Genomic DNA, 21,314 nt, shown 5'->3' with positions numbered 1-21,314 from the left:
GAAGGAAGAAAATACATAGGAAGGTTGAGTAAAAACACCACAGTGCTAATAAAATTATTTATGAGAAATACAACAAAACATTTTTGAAACTGAGATGTACTTTGTCTTTCATTTACTCTTCTTCAGATCTGTCATACAGACATAAGATTAAAGTGAATGAAGATAGACGAGCGGTGGGTGGATTTCTTTAAAGTACAGATATTGATGGATACGCTGTCATTTCACAAACAGCTCAGACAAACAAAAATTAAGGGGAAATATGATGTCTGCCATTGTGAGGACCATTAGTTTTAGACATAAAAAAGGCAAAACATTATGTCTATGATGGTATGTATTTTAGTATGTGTGTGTGTGTGTGTGTCTGTGTCTGTGTGTGTCTGTGTGTGTGTGTGTGTAGGCATATAAGGCATATGAGTGAGAAAGAGTTCTTAAGTAACCTTCAGCATACACTCTTATCTGCTGCAGCCACATCCCATGTGTTTAATTTGTGTTAGAGAGATAAAATGCTGTAATCATCCACATGTAAGATACTGCTCACACAGAAAAGAACAAAAATGGAAATTTAAATGTTGGTGGATAAGAAAGTAAAATCTTCATGCCTTCCTTCTTTCCTGTAGACTTTCTTGGTTAAAATATCGATCATATTCAGCTCCAATCATTGATGGGAATATGCAGTTGGCATATTAATGTATGAATGTTACTATTGGGCGATTCTGTAAAATCCCAAACTACATTCAGTGCCAAAGTTTTTAGCCATGCTAGCAGCATTAAGATGGCAAGCCATTATCTAGACTGAGAATGAAATATCTCAAGAAATACTTGATGGATTGGCACAGATATATGTCCAGACATTCATGGTTCCCAAATGATAAATCATAATGGCTTTGTCGATCCCTGACTTTACCTCTAGCGCCAGTATAGGGTTCACAGGTGTGGTTTTGGGTGAAAAGTCTTACTATTCGATGGACTGCCATGAATCTTGGTGAGGAGATTCATGTTCCCATCAGGTTGGTGATCCCTTAACTAGCTGCATTGTCTACATTCTTACACCATAATGACATCCTGATCACTGTCAGCTGCACTTTTTTGTTGAGTGCTATTAGCAAATGTTAGCATTTGAAAACTAAAATGAGAGCTGCTAGCTTGCTTGTAACCTCCAACACCAATATTTTCAAAATGCTCCCTTTGTACAATATCAATTACAATATGGTCAAAGTTGGAGAAAGATAATGGTTATAGCAAATTAAGCTATGGCTAGGGTTAGACAACAACTGATTAAGGTTAGGTAAAGTTAATGGTTACATAACATAAAAAGGGGGAGAGTTAATTGCACCAGATGCAAAATTCAGCCCCCTGCATTAAAGTTGACAGTTTTAAATATCTTGGTGTATGGCTGGATTCAGAACTCACTTTTAAACCTAATTTAAATCATCTATTACGCAAAGTGTATATAGTGTACGTAAGAGACTGGCCACTTATACTTCCAATCATGGATTATTGTGATGTTGTAACTGCTCATAAATCTGACCTTGCTGCACTTAACACAGCCTACAATAGACTTTGTAGGTTTGTCCTTGGTTGCCCTTATCACACCCATCACTGCACGATGTACAATAGACTCAACTGGCCATCATTGAATGTGAGCACTGGTTGCAACTTATATACAAATGTATTTACCTTAATTATCCACCTTATCTACAGCAGTTCCTTATACCATATACATCAATTTACCATATCAGACATTCTGCCCATCTCTATTTTTCTGTTTCCAATGTTAATAAATCTTTCAGCAGAAGATCTTTTATGTTTAAAGCACCAGCAGATTGGAATAACCTACCAGCTAATATCAGATCCATTCCTTCATTTGTTATCTTTAAGCGTGCTCTGTCTTCTCACCTTAAATTGGCTTGCTCTTGTTTCCATTGAAGCTGCATGAACTTTCTGATTTGGTGAAGGGATTGTATTCATTATTTATTATTATTTATTTTTGTTGTCATTGTATTGTCTTTTGTATTGTCTAGTCTATGCTTGTACTGTATGTTGAATCAATGTCTGTTTACATGTCTGGACCCCCTCGAAAACGAGATGATGCATCTCAAGGGGTTTATCCAAATAAATCAATTTCAATTTCAATTTCATATACACTGCATGCCCATCTACCACACTGACCTATACCTACCTGGAGGCCAAAAAAGCCACTTCCTGAAAACACACTGTGCACGCTCTATGGGCCCAATGCACCTATGAAGCACGCCAAGACAGTTGACTTCCAGTTGAACCCTCTAGCTAACCTGAATGGAGATAAACCCAATTCAATTTTGTGGCTCCTCTAGACTTTCAAAATGTGATCAGACCAAGTGCATGAAATTCTGATAAAATTCAGATAGCAAAAGTGATTTCATGCAGGATTTGACGCTCAAAAAATGTATATGCTCATTTACAGACATCTCTTTGTACGTTTGTGGAACAAAATCTTTTTAGGCTCAATAGCGTCATGTGACATTGTAATTACATGGTTTGGCCACTATGTCAAATTGGCTTCAAAACCTGGCACTGTTCCTGTCTCCACTTCTCTTCATACATACATAATACAGGGCACATTACTTCCTGCATTGGCACTGAATACCTAATTAATAGGGATACTAAGTTGGGTAAAATAAGATATATAATGTCACGGTGTGAACATATAATTGTACTATTGTTGTATGATCATTGTAATAGCCTTTAATAAGGACTTTTGTCAATAGATGGCATTACAGAATAGAAAATAATGACCATCTTGTACAAAAGAGACACACAGTCACTGCAGTTTCCATCTGGTCCACAGTGAAATACAGCAACATAATAAGATAGCTGCCTTATAATAAATTAATGTCCTACTTGCGTACAAACATGGTTTACCTCCACTGGCAATTTATTATGGCATTAAACTGTGGAGGCAGTCAACACCACGAATTGCCTTTCGGGCTCAGTCTGTCAATTCCCCTCATTATTTAAATTCATGTCATCAAATAACAAATCTGGATTAACACAGCAAATTTGCCAACCGCTCACATCAATAAACAATGTGAATTGAGTTGGCATTCGCTTGAGCAGCCAGAGGCCACATCCAGTCAAGATAAAAAATGAGACTTTTCACACCTATGCACAAAACTCATGTAGTCTTAAATGTGTGAGAGGTAAACAGGGGTTGAGTGATGCTGGAGGGGCTATAAGATGGATGTGGGGTGAGGGGAGATACCAGCACACTGCTCAGTGGAAGAGAGGTATGAGTTTTCATTTATATTACTACAGGCAAGTGGAGTGCCACGGGAATTGATCTGATTCTTTATGCGGAATCAAAAGAGGAATTGAAAGCAATTCGGCATAAATACCCCCTGCAGATGCTGTTGCTCACTGGTGGCAGGAGCTGCCATGAAAGAGCTAAAACGCTTTACTGAAAAATCCATTACACATATCAAGATATATGTTCATGAGATGACACAGCACAGAATACTAAATATTCTGTACTCTAGACTTACAAGAAAGTCTATTTTTCACTCTGATATACCATAAACAATTCATGAGCATGATTTAGTCCATTATTAGCGTTGCTGTTTTAAAAGGTTTAAGTCGTATTAAAACGGAAACAAGCAGGCTACAGAAATTAATCAATATTGTTTCACATCTCACAAAAAACAAAACTGACACGGTAATCCTCAACTCACAACAAAGCTAGATTTTTCTGGATGCACACAGTGTTTCATCTTGTTAAACAAATATTTAAAATCCAGTCCTGAATCTCACACAGCTTCATGAGCCAACCCATGAAGATGAGATGTGGCAACTGGGGAGTTAAAGTCATGAAATATGAACAGAGTATGACGTTCAGAAATTATTCAGTACATTTCTTTTTTTGTGGAATAAAAACATCAAAGGAATAAATGTATAGGCCCCTTAACAATACATGGTTTAAAGGCTTTTTTCTGTTGGCTTGTTTAAAGTGAAACGTAGGATGTTTCAGCGTGCTTCGTCTTTTGGCTTCTTCTCTTGGCTTCTTCTCTAAGCACAAAGCTTCAAACAATTCAATACATGAAAAGTATCTCCATTGGAGAAAAAAAAAATCTTGTATAATCTTTTTCTAAGAAGAGCGTTTTAGATGTTGCTTTTCTTCTTTTTATGTGAGCTTCAAATGTCTTCTTATCTCCTTTCCTTCATTTGAATGGTTGCATTTGAGAGTTTTCAAGGCTGGATTGTAGATCAACTAGAGTGTTACCTGCAACTGGTGGAAAAACGTTTTAAACTAGTCGATGGAGGTGACTGTGGAGGTGGACGGGTCATGAAACCACTCAGTATTTCACTTTGATCCATCAGCGTGTCTTCATGTCGGTGTGAGAGCCTCTGCTCTAATAGCAGTCTGCCTTGCACTTCTGTTTTCATTATCACTGCAGGCCAACTCACGGGGGCTGTGACGATGTGACGATGTGACAAACTAACTGTGTGTGTTTCAGTCGGCTTTGCTGTGTCGATGTCAGAGGATTTGATCAACGGAGATGACAGGATCAAACAATCCAGACGACAGCTGTGTTGCCTCCACACCGTGTCACACAAACATTGGCTGACACACAATAACATCAGCTGACAGAAACTCAACCCTCAACTCTCATGTTGATGGATGTAATATCTGCTGCCCTGTTATACAATCAGGTTTGCATTGTTGATATGTCACAGACTGATCACTTCTACGGCTTTACATTTTCAGAAATAATTAAAAATTAAATTACAGGGATGGACATCAAACCTAAATACTTTATTGGAACTGGCTAAACCATTTTTTTTTCTGTGCACTAACTACAAAAACATGTTTTAATTCATGCTAGTGGCATTGCTGTAGGGATGGTTCCACCACTTTGGTTCAGACGGAAATATCAAAAATGATTAGATAGATTTCCATGACATTCAGACACTCATGGTCCACAGAAGATGAATCCTAATAAGCTAAGTCATCTCCTGACCTTTTCTCTCTCTCTTTCATAAGCAGCAGTTCCAACTCTTTATGGATTTTGTGAAATATCTCAAAATCTACTTGATGCATTGGCACCACATTTTGGAGAGAAATTCATGGTTTTTGAGACATTTAAATGAAATGTCTCAAAAACACTCAGATGGATTACCAACATAGCCCCCCTTCAGACTTGTATACTTGTTATTACAGAGTTTTAATAACTGATGATGCCTCAACCTCTCATGTAGCGCCATCATCAGATCAAATGTGTAAAATGACTCCCATTCCCAGCAGCCTCTGTGGTACTGTGTGTTAAGTGTTTATTAGCAAATATGAAAACTAAGATAATGACCATGATAAACATTGTATGTGCTTACAATCAGCAGGTTGACATTGTCAATGATACTATGTTAGCATGTTGACAATATCATATTTGCTTAAAGCACTACTGTGCCAAAGTAAGTCAAGTCAAGTCCATTTATTTATAGAGCACATTTAAAACAGACGGGGACCAAAGTGCTTTGCAGAGAGATTAAAATTTGACTGATGTTTACAATCACACAACATTACAGGATAAAAATATCAACACAGTCACAAATAAGATAAAGTACAGCTGCCAGGCTGCAGTTCTTTATCTTGGTAATCTCCTTTACACAGATTATGACTAAAATAGAGTTTTTGTGTGTATGTTATCCAGGGAAAGTTCTTGTATGGCTGCCTGTGTTTAGACAACGATAAGAACTTTACATTCAAGGAAATTTGAGAACTTTGCCTTCTTTTGTTGAAGAATTTTGTAGAAAAACATGTTCACAGTATAATCCTTAAAGTAAGACATAACAGTAAGAAACTCATACTTTTTTGGTGCAAAAAGAGACTTTATGTTTAGGATTCATTGTCCTGCTGTATTGATCTAAATTGGAATCATGTATGAAAAAGGCTGAGACTGAACAAACTTATAAATAGCACTTCAACCTCCTGGTAATTGTTACATCTCAAAGTCAATCTGCTATATTGCAGAACACAAACATTAGAAATGTCAAAAAACTTGTGTCTTGCACTTGTGGGTGCATTTCCATCTTTTGATCAGGAAGCTTTGTTCTTTGAATGCATACGGTATGTTTAGCTCTCTTTGCCTTCAATCAGTTTGTAGCAGCTACTGGCTGCTGCTGACATTGTCTCAAAAAAGTGATATAAAGAGCATCACAATGTAGCCAACTCTAAACATTCAACCATTCAAATTGTGTTTGCAGGAAAGGCCCCTTGAGATTCATTATCCTGTTTCACATTGATAAAACATTACATTTCACAAAACACTCTACAAAGGGACGTGTCATGGGCAAGAAAAATGAGAAACAGAAAAACACACACACAAAGTTATAAAGACTACAGCAACAATAACAGTTGGGGACTTTTTAGCAGCAAACAGAGCACATATCTGACAGACTTCATACATTTTCATCTATTCTCAGTCCGCAGGGTTACAGAGTGGATGAAGACATCACAACCACATGAATAAAACTCCCCCAAGCTTACTGTGAAGCTTTGAGTGGCCTATAATGTGGCACACCCCTGCTGAATCATTCTTTCATTCTTCAAATCTAATTCTTCCAATTTCACTCTTTGCTTTTCTATAAAAATCTGAAATTACTTTTAGATAAAGGAAAACATCTATCCAGTCTTATACTGTAGAAACATAAACCTTCAGACCAGTTATATGCAGCCAGGCCTGAGAGTCACAGTCATGCAGTTAGCTACTGTAGAGGACCATAATTTCAACAACCTTTTACGACCTGGTTCTGGATTCCTTTTAAGGGAGGCATCTGTCATACTGAGCATATGTTTATGTTTGGAATAACTTGCTCTGTTGCTTTTTCTGCAGCACACAGCTCTACTTTCCATCTGAGCCCAGACACTGGAGTCCAGTAGCAACAAAAAAGAAAATAAACTATTCAAACATCTCTTTTCTTCATACTTTTCTTTACTACATGTTGCATTTTATCTTCCCATGTTGCTCATTTTTAAGAAGCTTCTTTGGTGAATGAAAAAGCCATGCTTTCATGCAATTTGAAAGGTTAATTTGAGATTTTTCATAATTTAATACCTAAAAAAAAAACTGGCCAACGAAGTCCTTCCAATATTATGCATCAGTGAGAGAGAGATGGCAAAATGAGATGTGATATGTTTGGTCTTCAGAGAGCAAGCCAGCAAATAATGAACCAATTAGAGATGGAAAAATACCCAGCCTGAAATGAAATATGGGAACAAAAAACAGAGTGGTACCTTCACCACAACCATCTAGACTCAATTTTAGCTCCCCTGCAGTGTGGAGCGGCATTTGTTCACCATAACAGATGGATGCGGAAACTTCAAAATTATTTATTCTAGTCAAAACTCTGCCAGATTGACTCCAGAAATACAATAACAACACACTGACAATAACAACACATTTGATTAATTAATTCAGTGTGAAGGCTTTGTTCCCAAACCATTTATATGTTCCAAGGCTGCATTCTAACAGCCCCTCGAAAATTGAATCGAATTGAATGGTTAATCTCAAGTTTTTTATCCTTAATATATAGACAGCATGGCTTTTATGGTCATTTACATCTAGGCCTACTGACTCTGGTGAACCCCTGACCAAGAAACAGCTTTGTGGTTCGGAGTGACATAACTTGACAACCATTGGATGAATTACTGTAAAATGAGTTATAGATATTCAGGCTCCAGAGAAGACACATTTTTGGCGATCCTCTGAGCTTTTCCATAGTGCCACAGGCAGATCAAAGTTTTCACTTATTCAGTAAATAAATCTACTGCGTGAATTGGCAGAAAATTTGGTAAAAACATTCATGATTCCCAGAGGATGTATACTACAGACTTTGATGACCCCCTGTCATTTCCTCCTGTGCCATCAGGAGGTTAACATTTTTGGTTTTGAGTGAAATATCGTGTGTTGCCATCTATTGAATGGGTTGACATGAAATTTCCAACAGATATTCAAGGTGCCTAGAAGATTAATCCTAAAAACTGATCATTTCTTTGTTTTCATTTGTCACATAACACACCATTGCTCAGTCTCTTTACATGCTATTTAATTAAAAGAGATAAAAGCCATCTCAGTGTGTCTTCCAGTCAGTGAAGAAATTTCATAGGTGAGTGTAAAATCTGGCACTGCAGACAGTGAGGATACATCTGTTGACATACAACACATTCACGTGTTATCTATTGCTCTTCACAGGTGTGTTGACACCAGTGGGTAATGCATTTCAAGCAAAGCACAGCTCTTCTCTGTGACAGCTGTGATGAGGATAAATATTTCAGATATTCTGGGACTGTGTGCAGCAAACAGAATATGCAAAAGAAGGGAGACTAGGGGAAATCAGAATTAAGGGACAGGGGAGGGAGAAACTGAAAGATTGAGGCAGGAAGAGTCAAAGGAGAATGAGATCAACAAAAGTGAGAGTGAATGACAGATGGGAATGAAAAACACAATCACATTTTACAAAAGCATGTGACTTTATACCACGGCACTGAAAGTGGAAGTGGAAATGGAGCAGAGCACGTTCCAGACAGCTCTAATTTATTACCCACTGAGCCTCGTTTTCAGCATATTTTTGAATTATATGGGGGAATGTTGGACACCAGAAAATCCCAACACACTTCTGGCTATTGGGTGACTTAATGTAAAATAAGAAAGTGTCATAATAATAACACATAATTGATTAGAATCTCTAGCATCAGTCTCTTGGGGGATAAGCACTTGGAGAGGAAAATTGGTGGGATAAGTATTCCACTTGTTGGCTTATGAACTCCCTCTGGGACCGTGAAAAAGCTAGCAGTTGAACATGTTCTCAAGTGTATCTATTTCTGGTCACTCTGACATCTTGAATAGATATACAAGAATCTTCAGCAGTAAAGTGGACTGTGAAATCGGTTAAAAATGCTTAAGAATGATAAAAAATGAACACATGATCCATTTGTAACTCATTCTCCCTGGTTTGTTCTGCAACCAGACTGTGAAGACAGACTTCACTCAAATCAGTCACAGTCAGTGTTGGGGTTGTTCCTCAAAAAAGAAATGTATTGCATTACATTACATTAATAACATTAAACCCTACATATGTATGACAATATCAGCTAAAATCCCTATTCCAATAAGGAGGACATACACAAGATCTTTCTTTTAGTAAGTAATACCTCAAAACTGGCAGCAAAGTCGGGGAAAACCAGCCCAAAGAGCACTTCACAGAAAAAAAATATGGTGACAGCAAGGCTCAATTCCAACTCCGAATACCACTGGGCCCTTGGCCTTTAAAGTAGATCAATCAAAGTGGCACTGGCAGCAGGCTATAACTACCTCAAAATGAATGGCCATCTTAACACTGCATAGAAATAGTGCAAACTATGGCTTTATAGCACACTAGTCCAGCTTATATGATGTGTTTATCAGTAAAGCAGTGGTTATGACTCATGAAGAGAAGCGGCACAAGACTGGGCATACAGTAAGACTGCCAAAGAGTGTCTCCATGGATGCACCAGACGGCGTCACTCTGTTGAATTTCATGCATATAATTTTTTATTGTAAGGAAACAGTTCAAGATCTCCATCATTGACCCAACTTCAAATATTCAATGACTTAATCCACCCATTATGCAGATAATTAAAATACAAGATACAAGTAACAACATCATTGTTTCATTAGTAACTGTGATGTGATTTCAGTAACTTTGTAACTCATTTCCCCCAACACTGGACATAATCACAGAACCCTCCATCCCACCCCTCAATACCGGAACATACTATAAATGCCAAAAAAAAAAATCCTCCAGATCTTGTGAATCATTCATCACAGTTAGCATGCATTTTCCCAGCATCAATAAATAAGAGATGTTTTCCGCTGCAGGAACTTAACAACCCGTAACCTGAACTTGGATTAACTTGTATTCTACTATGAGATTTTGGTGCAAGGCTCATCCTAAAAACTGGGACATTTCTAATATTAACTATTAAAAAGGCAGAAGAGTAGCCAGCCATGTAGTTATAATGTGCTGTTTGGTACACGAGTGAAGTAAGTAACATAAAGAGTGTTGCTAATATTGTTATTGATTGTCTTTTGTGTTTAGCATCAAGTTTAGACACAAAACAGCATAGTAAGGTTTACAGAGAGATTGTTTGGGATGATGCACTGCACACCCATGGTTATTCCACACAGTTGTTTTCACTTATTTGAAGGTGAAATGAACCTCATAATTGCGGCATACAGGATGTGCACCTAACTTCAGCCTGAGCAGAAGTCTAATTACCCAGAATAAGTGAAAACACCTGTGTGGGTGTATAGGGCCTTTAAAATAACTGCTTTGTTAAGGTAAGGGAACCATCATGGAACACTAGAAGTCTCTGTCAGGTAAACATGAACACAAGATCAATGCTGTTGTCTTTCTTGGGAGTTTAGTCTGACATTTACAAGTGTCATGATACAAGTTTATGTACCAACAGAGAGTTCAGGACACTACTGAGGACAGCAAAAGCCATTCAGTGTCTAGCGCGTCACATAATTTGAGGTTTTTCGGTTTGTTTAACAGAGCACATTGTGATTTTTTTCTATAATGACATATATATATGGTTATAGTTAGTCATTATAAACAATTTGTTTTGTTGTGTTTATCAAAAGCGCTGTACATCTGACAGTTAATACAATGTAAGCAAGGATCTAGCCAGGAGAGAACAACACAATTAAGTCAAGTCCAATAAGATGTAGGTGAAAAATGGCAGTGCATAGCAGCAGATTTCTCTTTTTTTTTGAGAGGGACTCTGCGGATGACAGTGGAGGTAATTGTGTTTGTCTTTGACTCAACTTTGTTGTACCTGGTACCTGAAGTACCTGGATCTTGTATTAGATATCACCTGCTGAGCAGTGCTAAAATTTGGTTCAGTGGCAACTGAAGCAGAACCCATCACAATGAATACAAATTTTGTTATGTTTCAGTTTAGTTCCTGGAGCGGAAAATAGCTATAAGGTGGTCAGAAGCATGCTTGATGGAAAAGGAACCTTTTCAGAATGCTGATACAAAAGTTTAGGTAACACACTCAGATTATTACTTTTAAAAAGACAAAAAAAAAGAAAAAAAATGACAAGGTGAAGAAATGAGGCAAAGGGTAATTAAAATATAATACTAACCTCTGGCATCAAAAAACTCCTCATCAGAGCTGTCAACAGATTCTTGAGCGATATTCTGCAGACACCAATGAGAGGCGCTGTGCTTTCGTGATGAACCTGACAAAGAAAAGAAAAAAAGAAAACATTTCAGGCTGGAAGAATGACGGGCACGACCATGTCATTAATCACAGAGCTGAAAGATGGATAAGTCAAGCATATATTTCCTTTTCTAACTGTTTGCTTGATGGCACCAGAAATTCTGAATGAAAAGCAAAGTGCGGATGCCCCAGGTGGGGATAGGTAGCCTTTCAAATATCACAGCAGGTGAAAAGACCCAAATGGACTTTCCTTTGAGTGGTGTCACAACAATCAAGTGTCTCAGCACGGAAGCCAGGCCAAGATTTTTTTTATGACCTTCTGATACACCAGAGGGGATGAAAAGGAATTAAGAGTACTTTTCATTTGTTGACAATACTGACTCTCTCAAGTCCCCAGATATAAAACCACTGCAAACAACAAATGATTCCTTAAAATCACACCCAGATAGTGCACGGACAGAAACTGACAAGACACAAAACCTATTCTGCAACAGTAAGACTACTATTAATAAACATGCACCAATGTAATGAAGTTTAGATTAATTATGACTTGCAGGCCCTTTATTACAAGTGCAAATTCAGCAGAACTATGCCAAAGTTCAAATGAAGTTCTTTTAATGTCATTTAATGTTTTCCTGAGGTCTTCTTTCACTTTGGGACTACGACTTTACAAGTAAATTCTCCTGTCAGCACTCCTGCATTCAGATGATATAGCTAGCTATAATCAACCATGTTTCCCTGCTGGCGCTCGGACAGATCTTGAAGCTTCATTATCCCATAGTCTGGATCACCCCAAGCACAGACACAGTGTGGCCGTGACCAATGTGAATTACTGCAATCATATTCACACAAGAACAAGAAATGTAAAAAAAAAAAAAAAATTATATTATGCCTATTATTGTGAAAATGAGTAATCCTTCTACCCTATCCTTATACACTTGTGTGTTTACTATGATGAGGCAGCATGCTTAATATATATTCAATGTATATAATGTACTTTGTGCTGGAGTATCCCTCCTGGGGTATTGAACAGTTTTCACCCCTTTTTTGCTATTTCACACATCTCAAGTCCTTTGCTCCTTCTTTCCAGAGGAGTAGGCTGGAAACCCCAAGGAGGCTTTGCATTAAATGTGTGTGCAGTTGTCTTCTCTCAAACATGCCGCTTTAAAATTAGTACTCATCCATTGCAACTAACAACAAACAAGAGTCTTACTTCTGTTATCTTATTTAACTAAACATTATGCACACTTTAGTATCTTCCAATATGACAGAAAACCATTCTGTATATAGCTTCCATGTCATTTTAGATTACCGTCATGGAACCATGAATGATCTTAAAAGAGTTATGACATTATTTTTAAGGCTGCTATGTTGTTAATATGACATTGAGAAAAACATTTCAATTTTTCAGCATCCCTGTCCACACTGTCCATGCACATCTGGTCATACAGATACTCCAACTGTACAGCTTATGACAAGGCTGTCACTAGTCATCACTTCCTGTTACCATACCACACTACACTAGCTACTTTAACAAACATATTATTGGGCTGCAGTTTATGTGTAACAAGCTTGTTTACTAGCCCCTAGCACTATATTGCAGTACAATAATAAAGCTACATTAGGCTATACTGAAGACAAACTGTGAGCTTATCTGATAAGGACAAAGTCATGCCATCCTGAATATTAATAGTCAACATGCCTTCCAGATCAAGGGTAAGCTGAAGCTCCCTCCTCAACATTTTATTCAGCAGCAGCTCTGCCTGTCAGTAAATTGTTCTCCAGGGTATCCAGGATCCAGACTTCCAGATTCGTGAACCTCTAGAGAGCCTCACACTGAGAGGGATTGCATTTGGTTATCCGCCTCCAAAATATGTGTTGATGAATTTTAGCTAAATTTGATCATTTTAATAAAACTATAAGATACTGAGGATTAAGATGTTTGTTTCATTGAGTAAAGAAAATACATATGTTTGGTATGTTATACTTTGATATGTTTCTTTCCTTAATTCTTGGCTACTTGACCATCTGAGTATTTGGGAGAGCCATCCTGAGGAGGTATGTGGACAAGCAGAGGTGGGCCTGTGTGGCACAGTGTTGGGAGCTTCTGCAGAAAGAGAACGTTCATGCAGAGTGGGAAGAGGAGCTGATGAGTTGCACAGCATGAGCATAGGAAGAAATACTCTGGAAAAAAAACCCACCACCAATTCTGGCATCCCAAGCCAGCTGCTATCCTAAGCATACGCCTCTCTCAATCATGGGATTTTATTTATTGAGTGCACTCGAAACACTTCCACAGTCACCTTTGGAGGCCTTTTAAGCAATCTTAAAGGTTGAATATGTAGAATATTTATTAAAAGCTATATATTTTTTTAAATAATACAGCCACGGGGCGTTTTGAGGGGTACAGAATGAAAGTATTGCTTTTCCATAAAAAAAAATATTTAGTCTGAATTAATATTTTTAAAATTTTTTGACGGGTTCGACAATGACGTTCTGACACGTTCTGTGTACATTGTACCAGCCAATTAGCGGCCGGAATTGCGGGTTGCCAGGGTTGTCTGTTGTTCCAGCGCAGCTACTGTAGGCTGGCACTGGGTGAAATGGAGTTGTAAACAAACACGGCTGTGTTGGACTTACTAAAACCAGCGTTTTTTGCTCTCAAATACAACTTTTCATCACAAAACTTCAAAGGTAAGACAGAATATCTGTTAGTCGCTGTAAATAAGTGGTTGTTTACCTTTGTATTCTTTGGCTGCTGGTTCACTGAGTTTTTAGCACAATAATAGTGGTACTGTTGAACTCGCCAGGGTCTTAGCTTTCATATGAGATGCTATTTGTTTGTGTACAATGAAGTATCAAAACGGTAGCAATGGAAATGTGGAGAGTGGGTTGACTTTCTGACGCTATTCGGATTTTGACATTTGATCATTAACCTCTTAACGCACGCTGTTCCGTTCACGGGACAGGACGGATGTTAGGAGGTAGCCACACGTTCTTCTGAATGTTTTAAACACCAACCCTTAAACATATATATTCATACCGTACATTGTTGGAAAGCTTAGATTGTTCTGATTCATTCAAGACCACTCACGACTTATATGGTTGCTCACAGCCGTAATGGTATTAGCGATTAGCTCGGCTAGCCACTCAGCTAAGTGAGAAAAGCTATAATGCCTACATACCTTCAAAGTCTTCCCTTTATCCACAACGATCATCTTATGACACAGGACTTTCTGTACAGCTCGCCAAGTATCCATTCTTGTGAAATATGAAATCCGTTTCCATAAAACCGGAATATTTTCCTCAATATGTCCATGTATTTAGTCCAACACGTAACGTAATAACACAAATAACAAACCATATACGGTCCGTTTACGTCATTTCCTGACCTGCGCGTCCATCTCAGAGTACACGTGACTAGATGTTTACGACCGTGAGCCTCTTCTACTTCTGATGACACCACACACAAGCCAATCGGTGTTTAGGATTAGGCAGTACACGCAGAGACATTGCTGCTACTCCCACTGGCGTTACAATGTAATGTACCTCGGTGGTTTCAAGTCAGTTACAGCGAGGGTATGTTCGCTTCCTGTTTTCAAAATAAAAGCACCAACTCTATTGTTATGGTTTTCTTAATAATAACAGGCAACGGGTGTTTTATTTTTTGAAAATGACCGGAAGTGCGTTACTCGCTACGGCTAACTTGAGTGGCTCCGAATTCGCAGGAACAAAACTTTAAGCAGATGTTATTTGCACAAATTAGCATCACATTGTGGATCTAAAGGGCTACTTTCTCACCTAAAAATGTTAGACATGTGGATAAAGTGGTATATTTACAGAGTTAGAGCTAAAATAAAATCCGGCACCGGACCTGGCAACCCGACTGCTGGAATTATTTTGGTTGTTGCGACTACGATCTCGAGACATTAGATGGCGTTGTTTTGCTCATTCTACATATTCTACCTTTTAAAGTACTGTTTTTATTAAACGTGTCTACTGCTGGCACAGATACCAATGTAAATTATGTGGATGTTACTGCATTCAGTTTACTGCTGGACCTGCATGCACTTTGAATGTCTTATAAGGCTTACCCAAATCCTTGTGTGGCCTCAGCCTCACATGGTCACGCCTATCTCCAAGCGATGCCTTCCCCACTGGGTAACTGTAATAATTGGTGTAGTTCCCTGCAGGGCATTTATTGTACACTCTATCCTCACATATACAGAGTCAATGCTTGAAAGAGCCACAGATTATGATCACACAACCAGTGGGACTGCAAAATGTAACCAGGCTATTCGTCTCGTACCCAGAAGCCAAAGAAAGGTGTGCTGACTCTATGTCAGCAGGTCATTTTTTTATAAGGATGTCCCTCCACTTCACATTTACCAGTCAATTGTTACAAGCAGATACTGTATGACTACTGAGGCAGGGAGGAAAGTGTTCCATTATGAGGATATCTCACTTTGAGAATAAGGCTTATAGCTGTAACCTCGATTTCACTAAACTGTACATTGGAAATCAGTATTGGTATAATGAGATCGTAGTTCCAAATTGATGTGATTAGCTTAGCATTGTAGATGGTGTACTAATTAACACCATTTACAAAATGGAGGTTGCTCTTTATTACTTCAGCATTGAATGGCTGTGAAGAGGGAGTCGTTTTAAACAGAACAAAACAAATAAAAGAAAATGCGTGGATGAGCATTTAAAAACATGTGCATTTAATTGTATGATATAACCCATTATCCTCGTGTAAATACAAAGGGAAAGTTCAATTAAGTTTTTCCAGTGCTATATGTGCAGCCTAACGCCACATTCAGATTCCCATATAAACAACTTGTGAGCATTCTTGTCATCAAACACTATAGATAGTTGCACAGCTACAAAAATGGTTGTGTGAGAGTTAAAACATACTATTAACTGATTGGGTGTTTGTGGATGAGTGGTTCAGATATAACCACACTAACCCTTGCTCATCTCCAGCTGGGGACCTACATGTCCTCTCTCAAAGTGTTCTGCATATCTATGCTATCAGTTCTGCAGTAAAGGATAAAAGAATACTGTGCATTTGGATTTTAGCACCATATCCATTAAGGCACATGGTGAACTGGAACTTGATCTGGAAAGATTGCAGTTGTGACTACAACTTGGATGTTGAGGTGAATGGTATTTACTAGTTGGAAACTGGATACTTCAGTAGCTCCCAGGACATGAACACAGATCATCAACTGAACAGACATGTTTAGAGTATGTGACAGGCTCAAAAGGTAAATGAATAAATCCTGCTCAGGTGTCATGCCTCTTCAATCAATGTAGTGTCCCTTGGGATTTTTCATTTACATATGTAGGCTAATATAAGTTTAGCAAAGCTATTGTCAAGGTGAATATCAATCTGAATGTACCTAACTCTCTAACTAATTATGCTAAAGTGCCATAGTGTTTTAACAGCATTGCCCACAAAGGGGCGGCTGTGGCTCAGGAGGTAGATACATCCTCCAATTGGAAGATTGACGATTCGATTCCTGGCTCCTCCAGTCCACATGTCGATGTGTCCTTGGGCAAGGCACTTAACCCCAACAGTGTGTGAATGAGAATGAATGGTTAGCTTCTCCCTGATGAGCAGATTGGCACCCTGCGTGGTAGCCCCTGTCATCAGTGTACGCATGTGTGTGAATGGATGAATGAGATGAGATGAGAGATGTAATGTAAAAGTGCTTTGAGTGGTCATAACAACTAGAACAGCGCTATATAAGTACAGTCCATTTACAAAAGTACCTTGGGTATTCATCAGTTACATCAGATCAATTTGCTTCCGTCTGCTAAATGAAAGCATGCAAAACCCAAACAGTTTGTCTTTTGAACACCAGTGTCCAACTTATGGAAACTGACAAGGGGGGAGAAGAGAGACCGGGAGAAGCCCGGCTCTTCATTGGGCCTAGTTCAAAGAGAACCTGTGTGTGACTATCTAAAAAGCTTTACTTCAGATCAAGACAACACAAGGTTGTTCATGATTCATCTTGTCCTTCTTTGATCTCTTTTTTTCCATTATCCACTGCCGGCAGCATTTACACAGAGGCCTGCAGCCGGTTGAAATGGTGGGCTAACAGTATCCATTACTAGAGCAGCTCCACTGCAATCACAGGTTATACCCCCTCACTACTTGTATGCACATATGACTCTTAATCTTTGCCACATACACACTGCTTCAGTGCTACATACTGTATGTGTCAACAAGAGATGCTGACATTTTTATTTATCAGGACACTTCTAGTGTATTGACTTTTAATGTAAAAGTGGTATGAATGGCTGCTATTATAACTACAACCCCTGGCAAAAAGTATGGAATCACCAGTCTTGAAAGAGCACTCATTCAGACATTTTATTGTGTAGAACAAACTCAGATCAAAAACATGATACAATAATAAGGTCATTCCAAAGTGCAACTTGTTGGCTTTCAGAAACACTCAAAGAAATGAAGAAAAAACATTGTGGAAGTCAGTAAATGTTACTTTTATTGACCAAGCACAGGGAAAAAAATATGGAATCACTCAATTCTGAGGAAAAAAATATGGAATCATGAAAAACAGACCAAAAAAATAACATTCAAAATACATCACTAGTATTTAGTTGCACCACCTTTGGCTTTTATAACGGCTTGCAGTCTCTGAGGCATGGACTTGATGAGTGACAAACAGTATTCTTCATCAATTTGGTGCCAACTCTCTTTGATCGCAGTTGCCAGATCAGCTTTGCAGGTCGGAGCCTTCATGTGGACCATTTTTTTCAATTTCCACCACAGGTTTTCAATTGGGTTGAGATCTGGACTATTTGCAGGCCATGACATCGACTGAATGTGTCTTTCTCCAAGGAATGCCTTCACTGTTTTTGCCCTATGGCACGATGCATTGTCATCTTGGAAAATGATTTCATCATCCCCAAATATCTGTTCAATTGAAGGGATAAGAAAACTGTCCAAAATGTCAATGTAAACTTGTGCATTGATTGAAGACTTAACCACAGTGATCTCCCCAGTGCCTTTGCTTGACATGCAGCCCCATATCATCAAGGACTGTGGACATGTGGTTGTTTTCTTCAGGCAGTCCTCTTCATAAATCTCATTGGAACGGCACCAAACTAAAGTTCCAGCATCATCACCGTGTCCAATGCAGATTCTTGACTCATCACTGAAGATTACTTTCATCCAGTCATCCACAGTCCATCATTGCCTCTCCTTAGCCCATTGCAGTCTTGTTCTTTTCTGTTTAGGTGTCAATAATGGTTTTCTTTTTGCTTTCCTGTAAGAAAATCCCATTTCTTTCAGGCGATTTCTTACGGTTCGGTCACACACATCGGCTCCAGCTTCCTCCCATTTATGCTTCATCTGTTTAGTTGTACTTTTTCGGTTTTCAAGACAAATGGCCTTCACTTCTTTGTCTTGACGCTTTGATGTCTTTCTTGGCCTACCAGTACGCTTGGCTTTAACAACCATTCCATGCTGTTTGTATTTGGTCCATATCTTGGATACAGCTGACTGTGAACAGCCCACATCTTTAGCAACCATGCGTGAAGAGTTACCTTCTTCGAGAAGTTTCACAATCCTCTTTTTGGTTTCAAGAGACATTTCTCTTATTGGAGCCATGGTTCTTGCCACTCCACTTGGTCCAGCAGCTCTCCAAGGTGTGATGACTGCACTGTTTTTAACTGCAGACTAACGAGCAGATCCAATCTGAGGCAGGTGTCCATTTAGGGAAAGAAAATTGACTGGGTGTGTCCTTATTTTCTACCTCCAATTTGAGTGATTCCATATTTTTTTCCTCAGAATTGAGTGATTCCATATTTTGTTCCCTGTGCTTGGTCAATAAAAGTAACATTTACTGACTTCCACAATGTTTTTTCTTCATTTCTTTGAGTGTTTCTGAAAGCCAACAAGTTGCACTTTGGAATGACCTTATTATTGTATCATGTTTTTGATCTGAGTTTGTTCTACACAATAAAATGTCTGAATGAGTGCTCTTTCAAGACTGGTGATTCCATACTTTTTGCCAGGGGTTGTAGTTCCTGGAAATGCTGGATTAGTCAAAAAGGTGACTAACAGCTCAACAGGTCTTTTTTTACTTAAATGGTGTTCTAGCACATTCTTTAGATGCTTGATCTGATTAAGATCTGGAGAATTTATCTGGGCAACTCTGTCATGTTCCTCAAACCATTGCTCAACATTTTTTTCAGTTTGGTGCATTATCCTGCTGGAAGAGGTCAAAGCCATAAAGCGGTGTACTTGCTCTGCAACAATGTTTACATAGGTGGTACATGTCAAAGTAACATCCACATGAATGCCAGAGCCTAAGGTTTCCCAGCAGAACATTGCTCAGAGCATCACACTGCAGCAGCTTGCCTTCTCAACATGCAGTGGATCCTGGTGCCATTTCATTCCCCAACGACACACACTTGGCCATACACATAATGTAGAAGAAAATGTGATTCATCAGACCAGACCACCTGCTTCCATTGGTCCATTGCTCAGTTCTGACGCTCATGTGCCCATTGTAGGCACTTTTGGCCATTGACAGGGGTCAGTGTGGGCACTCTGACTGGTCTGTGGCACTGTGTGTCCTAATGCCTGTCCATCATAGCCAGCATTAACTTTTTCAGCGGTTTGTGCTACAGTAGCTCTTCTGTGGGATCAGAATAGATGTGCTACCCTCCACTTCCGAAGTGCATCAGTGAGCCTCGGGCACCAATCAACCTGTCGCAGGTTCACTAGTTGTCCAACCTTGGACCATTTTCGGTAGGTACCAACCTCTGCATACTGGCAATACACCATGAGATCTGCCTTTCAGATGCTCTGGCCCAGTTGTAAAATATTTCTGTTCAAATCCTGTGCTTTCATATTTTCAGCTCTTGACATTTTTATAGCATCAAAAGCCTTGAATTCCTGTGTCATAGGAATTGTAAGAAATAAAGGATAAACATGTTTCCTAAAATTGAAGGCATTTGAAATGGTAATTGCGTCTCCAGTAATGACCTGGATATGGAAAATAAGTGTCACATTTTGACAAAAAACCTTTGGTATATGGAGGAATAAGTGGTATCGTAAATGGCCCTCTCAATCCAGTGGGCGTATCTAAGATTAGAAAGCCCTGATAGTAAAGGATATATGAGCTATAGTGCAGTGCATGCAGACAACATGTATTTCTTTACTCCTTCTCCCTGATGTTGCTCCATGTCTGCTGGATATACAATTGGCAACTTTTTGTGTGGCGTAATATCATGAATGGATAATCAGTTAATGTTGTGTTTACAGTTGATACATGTTTAACAAATGAAAGATGCTGACAAGACAATTACAACCTTCTGTTACAGGCAATAGAAACAAGCTTGGTGGATTATAAGACCTTACGAATACATACAAGATCATATACAAAAAAATAACTTGCCAAGACAGTTTTACTTGTGTTCTGTTTAGCAGCTGAGCCACTGGAACAGAGAAAGTAAGTTGTACTTCACTGAGTTGAAGAGACTCCTTGGTATAGTATTCCTCTCTAAGCAGCTTACAAAGACAGAAAATTATTGCACCTAAGCCTGTCGCAAAGGCAAAGCCATTGGACTCCATATTTCACCTTCCAATTGACTCTCCGCCAAACGAGGCCACCTGGTTTGCTTTAAGGGGCATTTTGTCTGAGTGTGAATGACTCGCAGAGGCTTTAGGTGGGTTTTATTGAGCAAAGGGAGGGAGGCAAATGCATTTTACGATTTGTTGAGAAGCATAGTATCTGGTTTGTATTTAAAAGCAATGAAGATAGGTTAAAAACAACATTTCTTAAGACAGTATTCTATCATATCCTCTATTTTTATCAGTGAAGGTCATGAAAATAGAGGCTCTCCCAGATTTGACATTCTTCCAAAAGATTAATATGGAGAAATAGTAAGGAGACAAACCCATACAAAGGACTGGAATGGAAATGAATAAAATTAAATCAATATCCGACTGTAGCTGTGGTAATAATTTGCTTTGTCATAGTCATCAAGCTGCAGATGTGTCCAGTCTGTATTTAGAGATCGAAAAGCAAAATTT

The 21,314-nt window shown here is 38.7% G+C and overlaps 1 protein-coding gene across 1 annotated transcript in view; it reads right to left on the bottom strand.

The window, feature by feature from the left end:
- The window catches only part of pitpnm3 (PITPNM family member 3), a 78,187-nt gene extending 59,306 nt beyond the window's left edge, over positions 1-18,881 (bottom strand). The window contains exons 1-2 of the mRNA XM_053320209.1: positions 18,707-18,881; positions 11,163-11,258 (exon numbers count right to left, since the gene is read on the bottom strand). Of these exons, the coding sequence (XP_053176184.1) occupies positions 11,163-11,258; positions 18,707-18,881 (271 nt within the window). The remainder of the gene's footprint in view (positions 1-11,162; positions 11,259-18,706) is intronic.
- Positions 18,882-21,314: the final 2,433 nt, after the last annotated feature.

Source organism: Scomber japonicus, chromosome 6 (genome assembly GCF_027409825.1).
Source record: "Scomber japonicus isolate fScoJap1 chromosome 6, fScoJap1.pri, whole genome shotgun sequence".
NCBI classification, from domain to species: Eukaryota; Metazoa; Chordata; class Actinopteri; order Scombriformes; family Scombridae; genus Scomber; species Scomber japonicus.
Note: the sequence above shows the minus strand (reverse complement) of the source record. Positions and strands in the feature narration are given on the sequence as shown.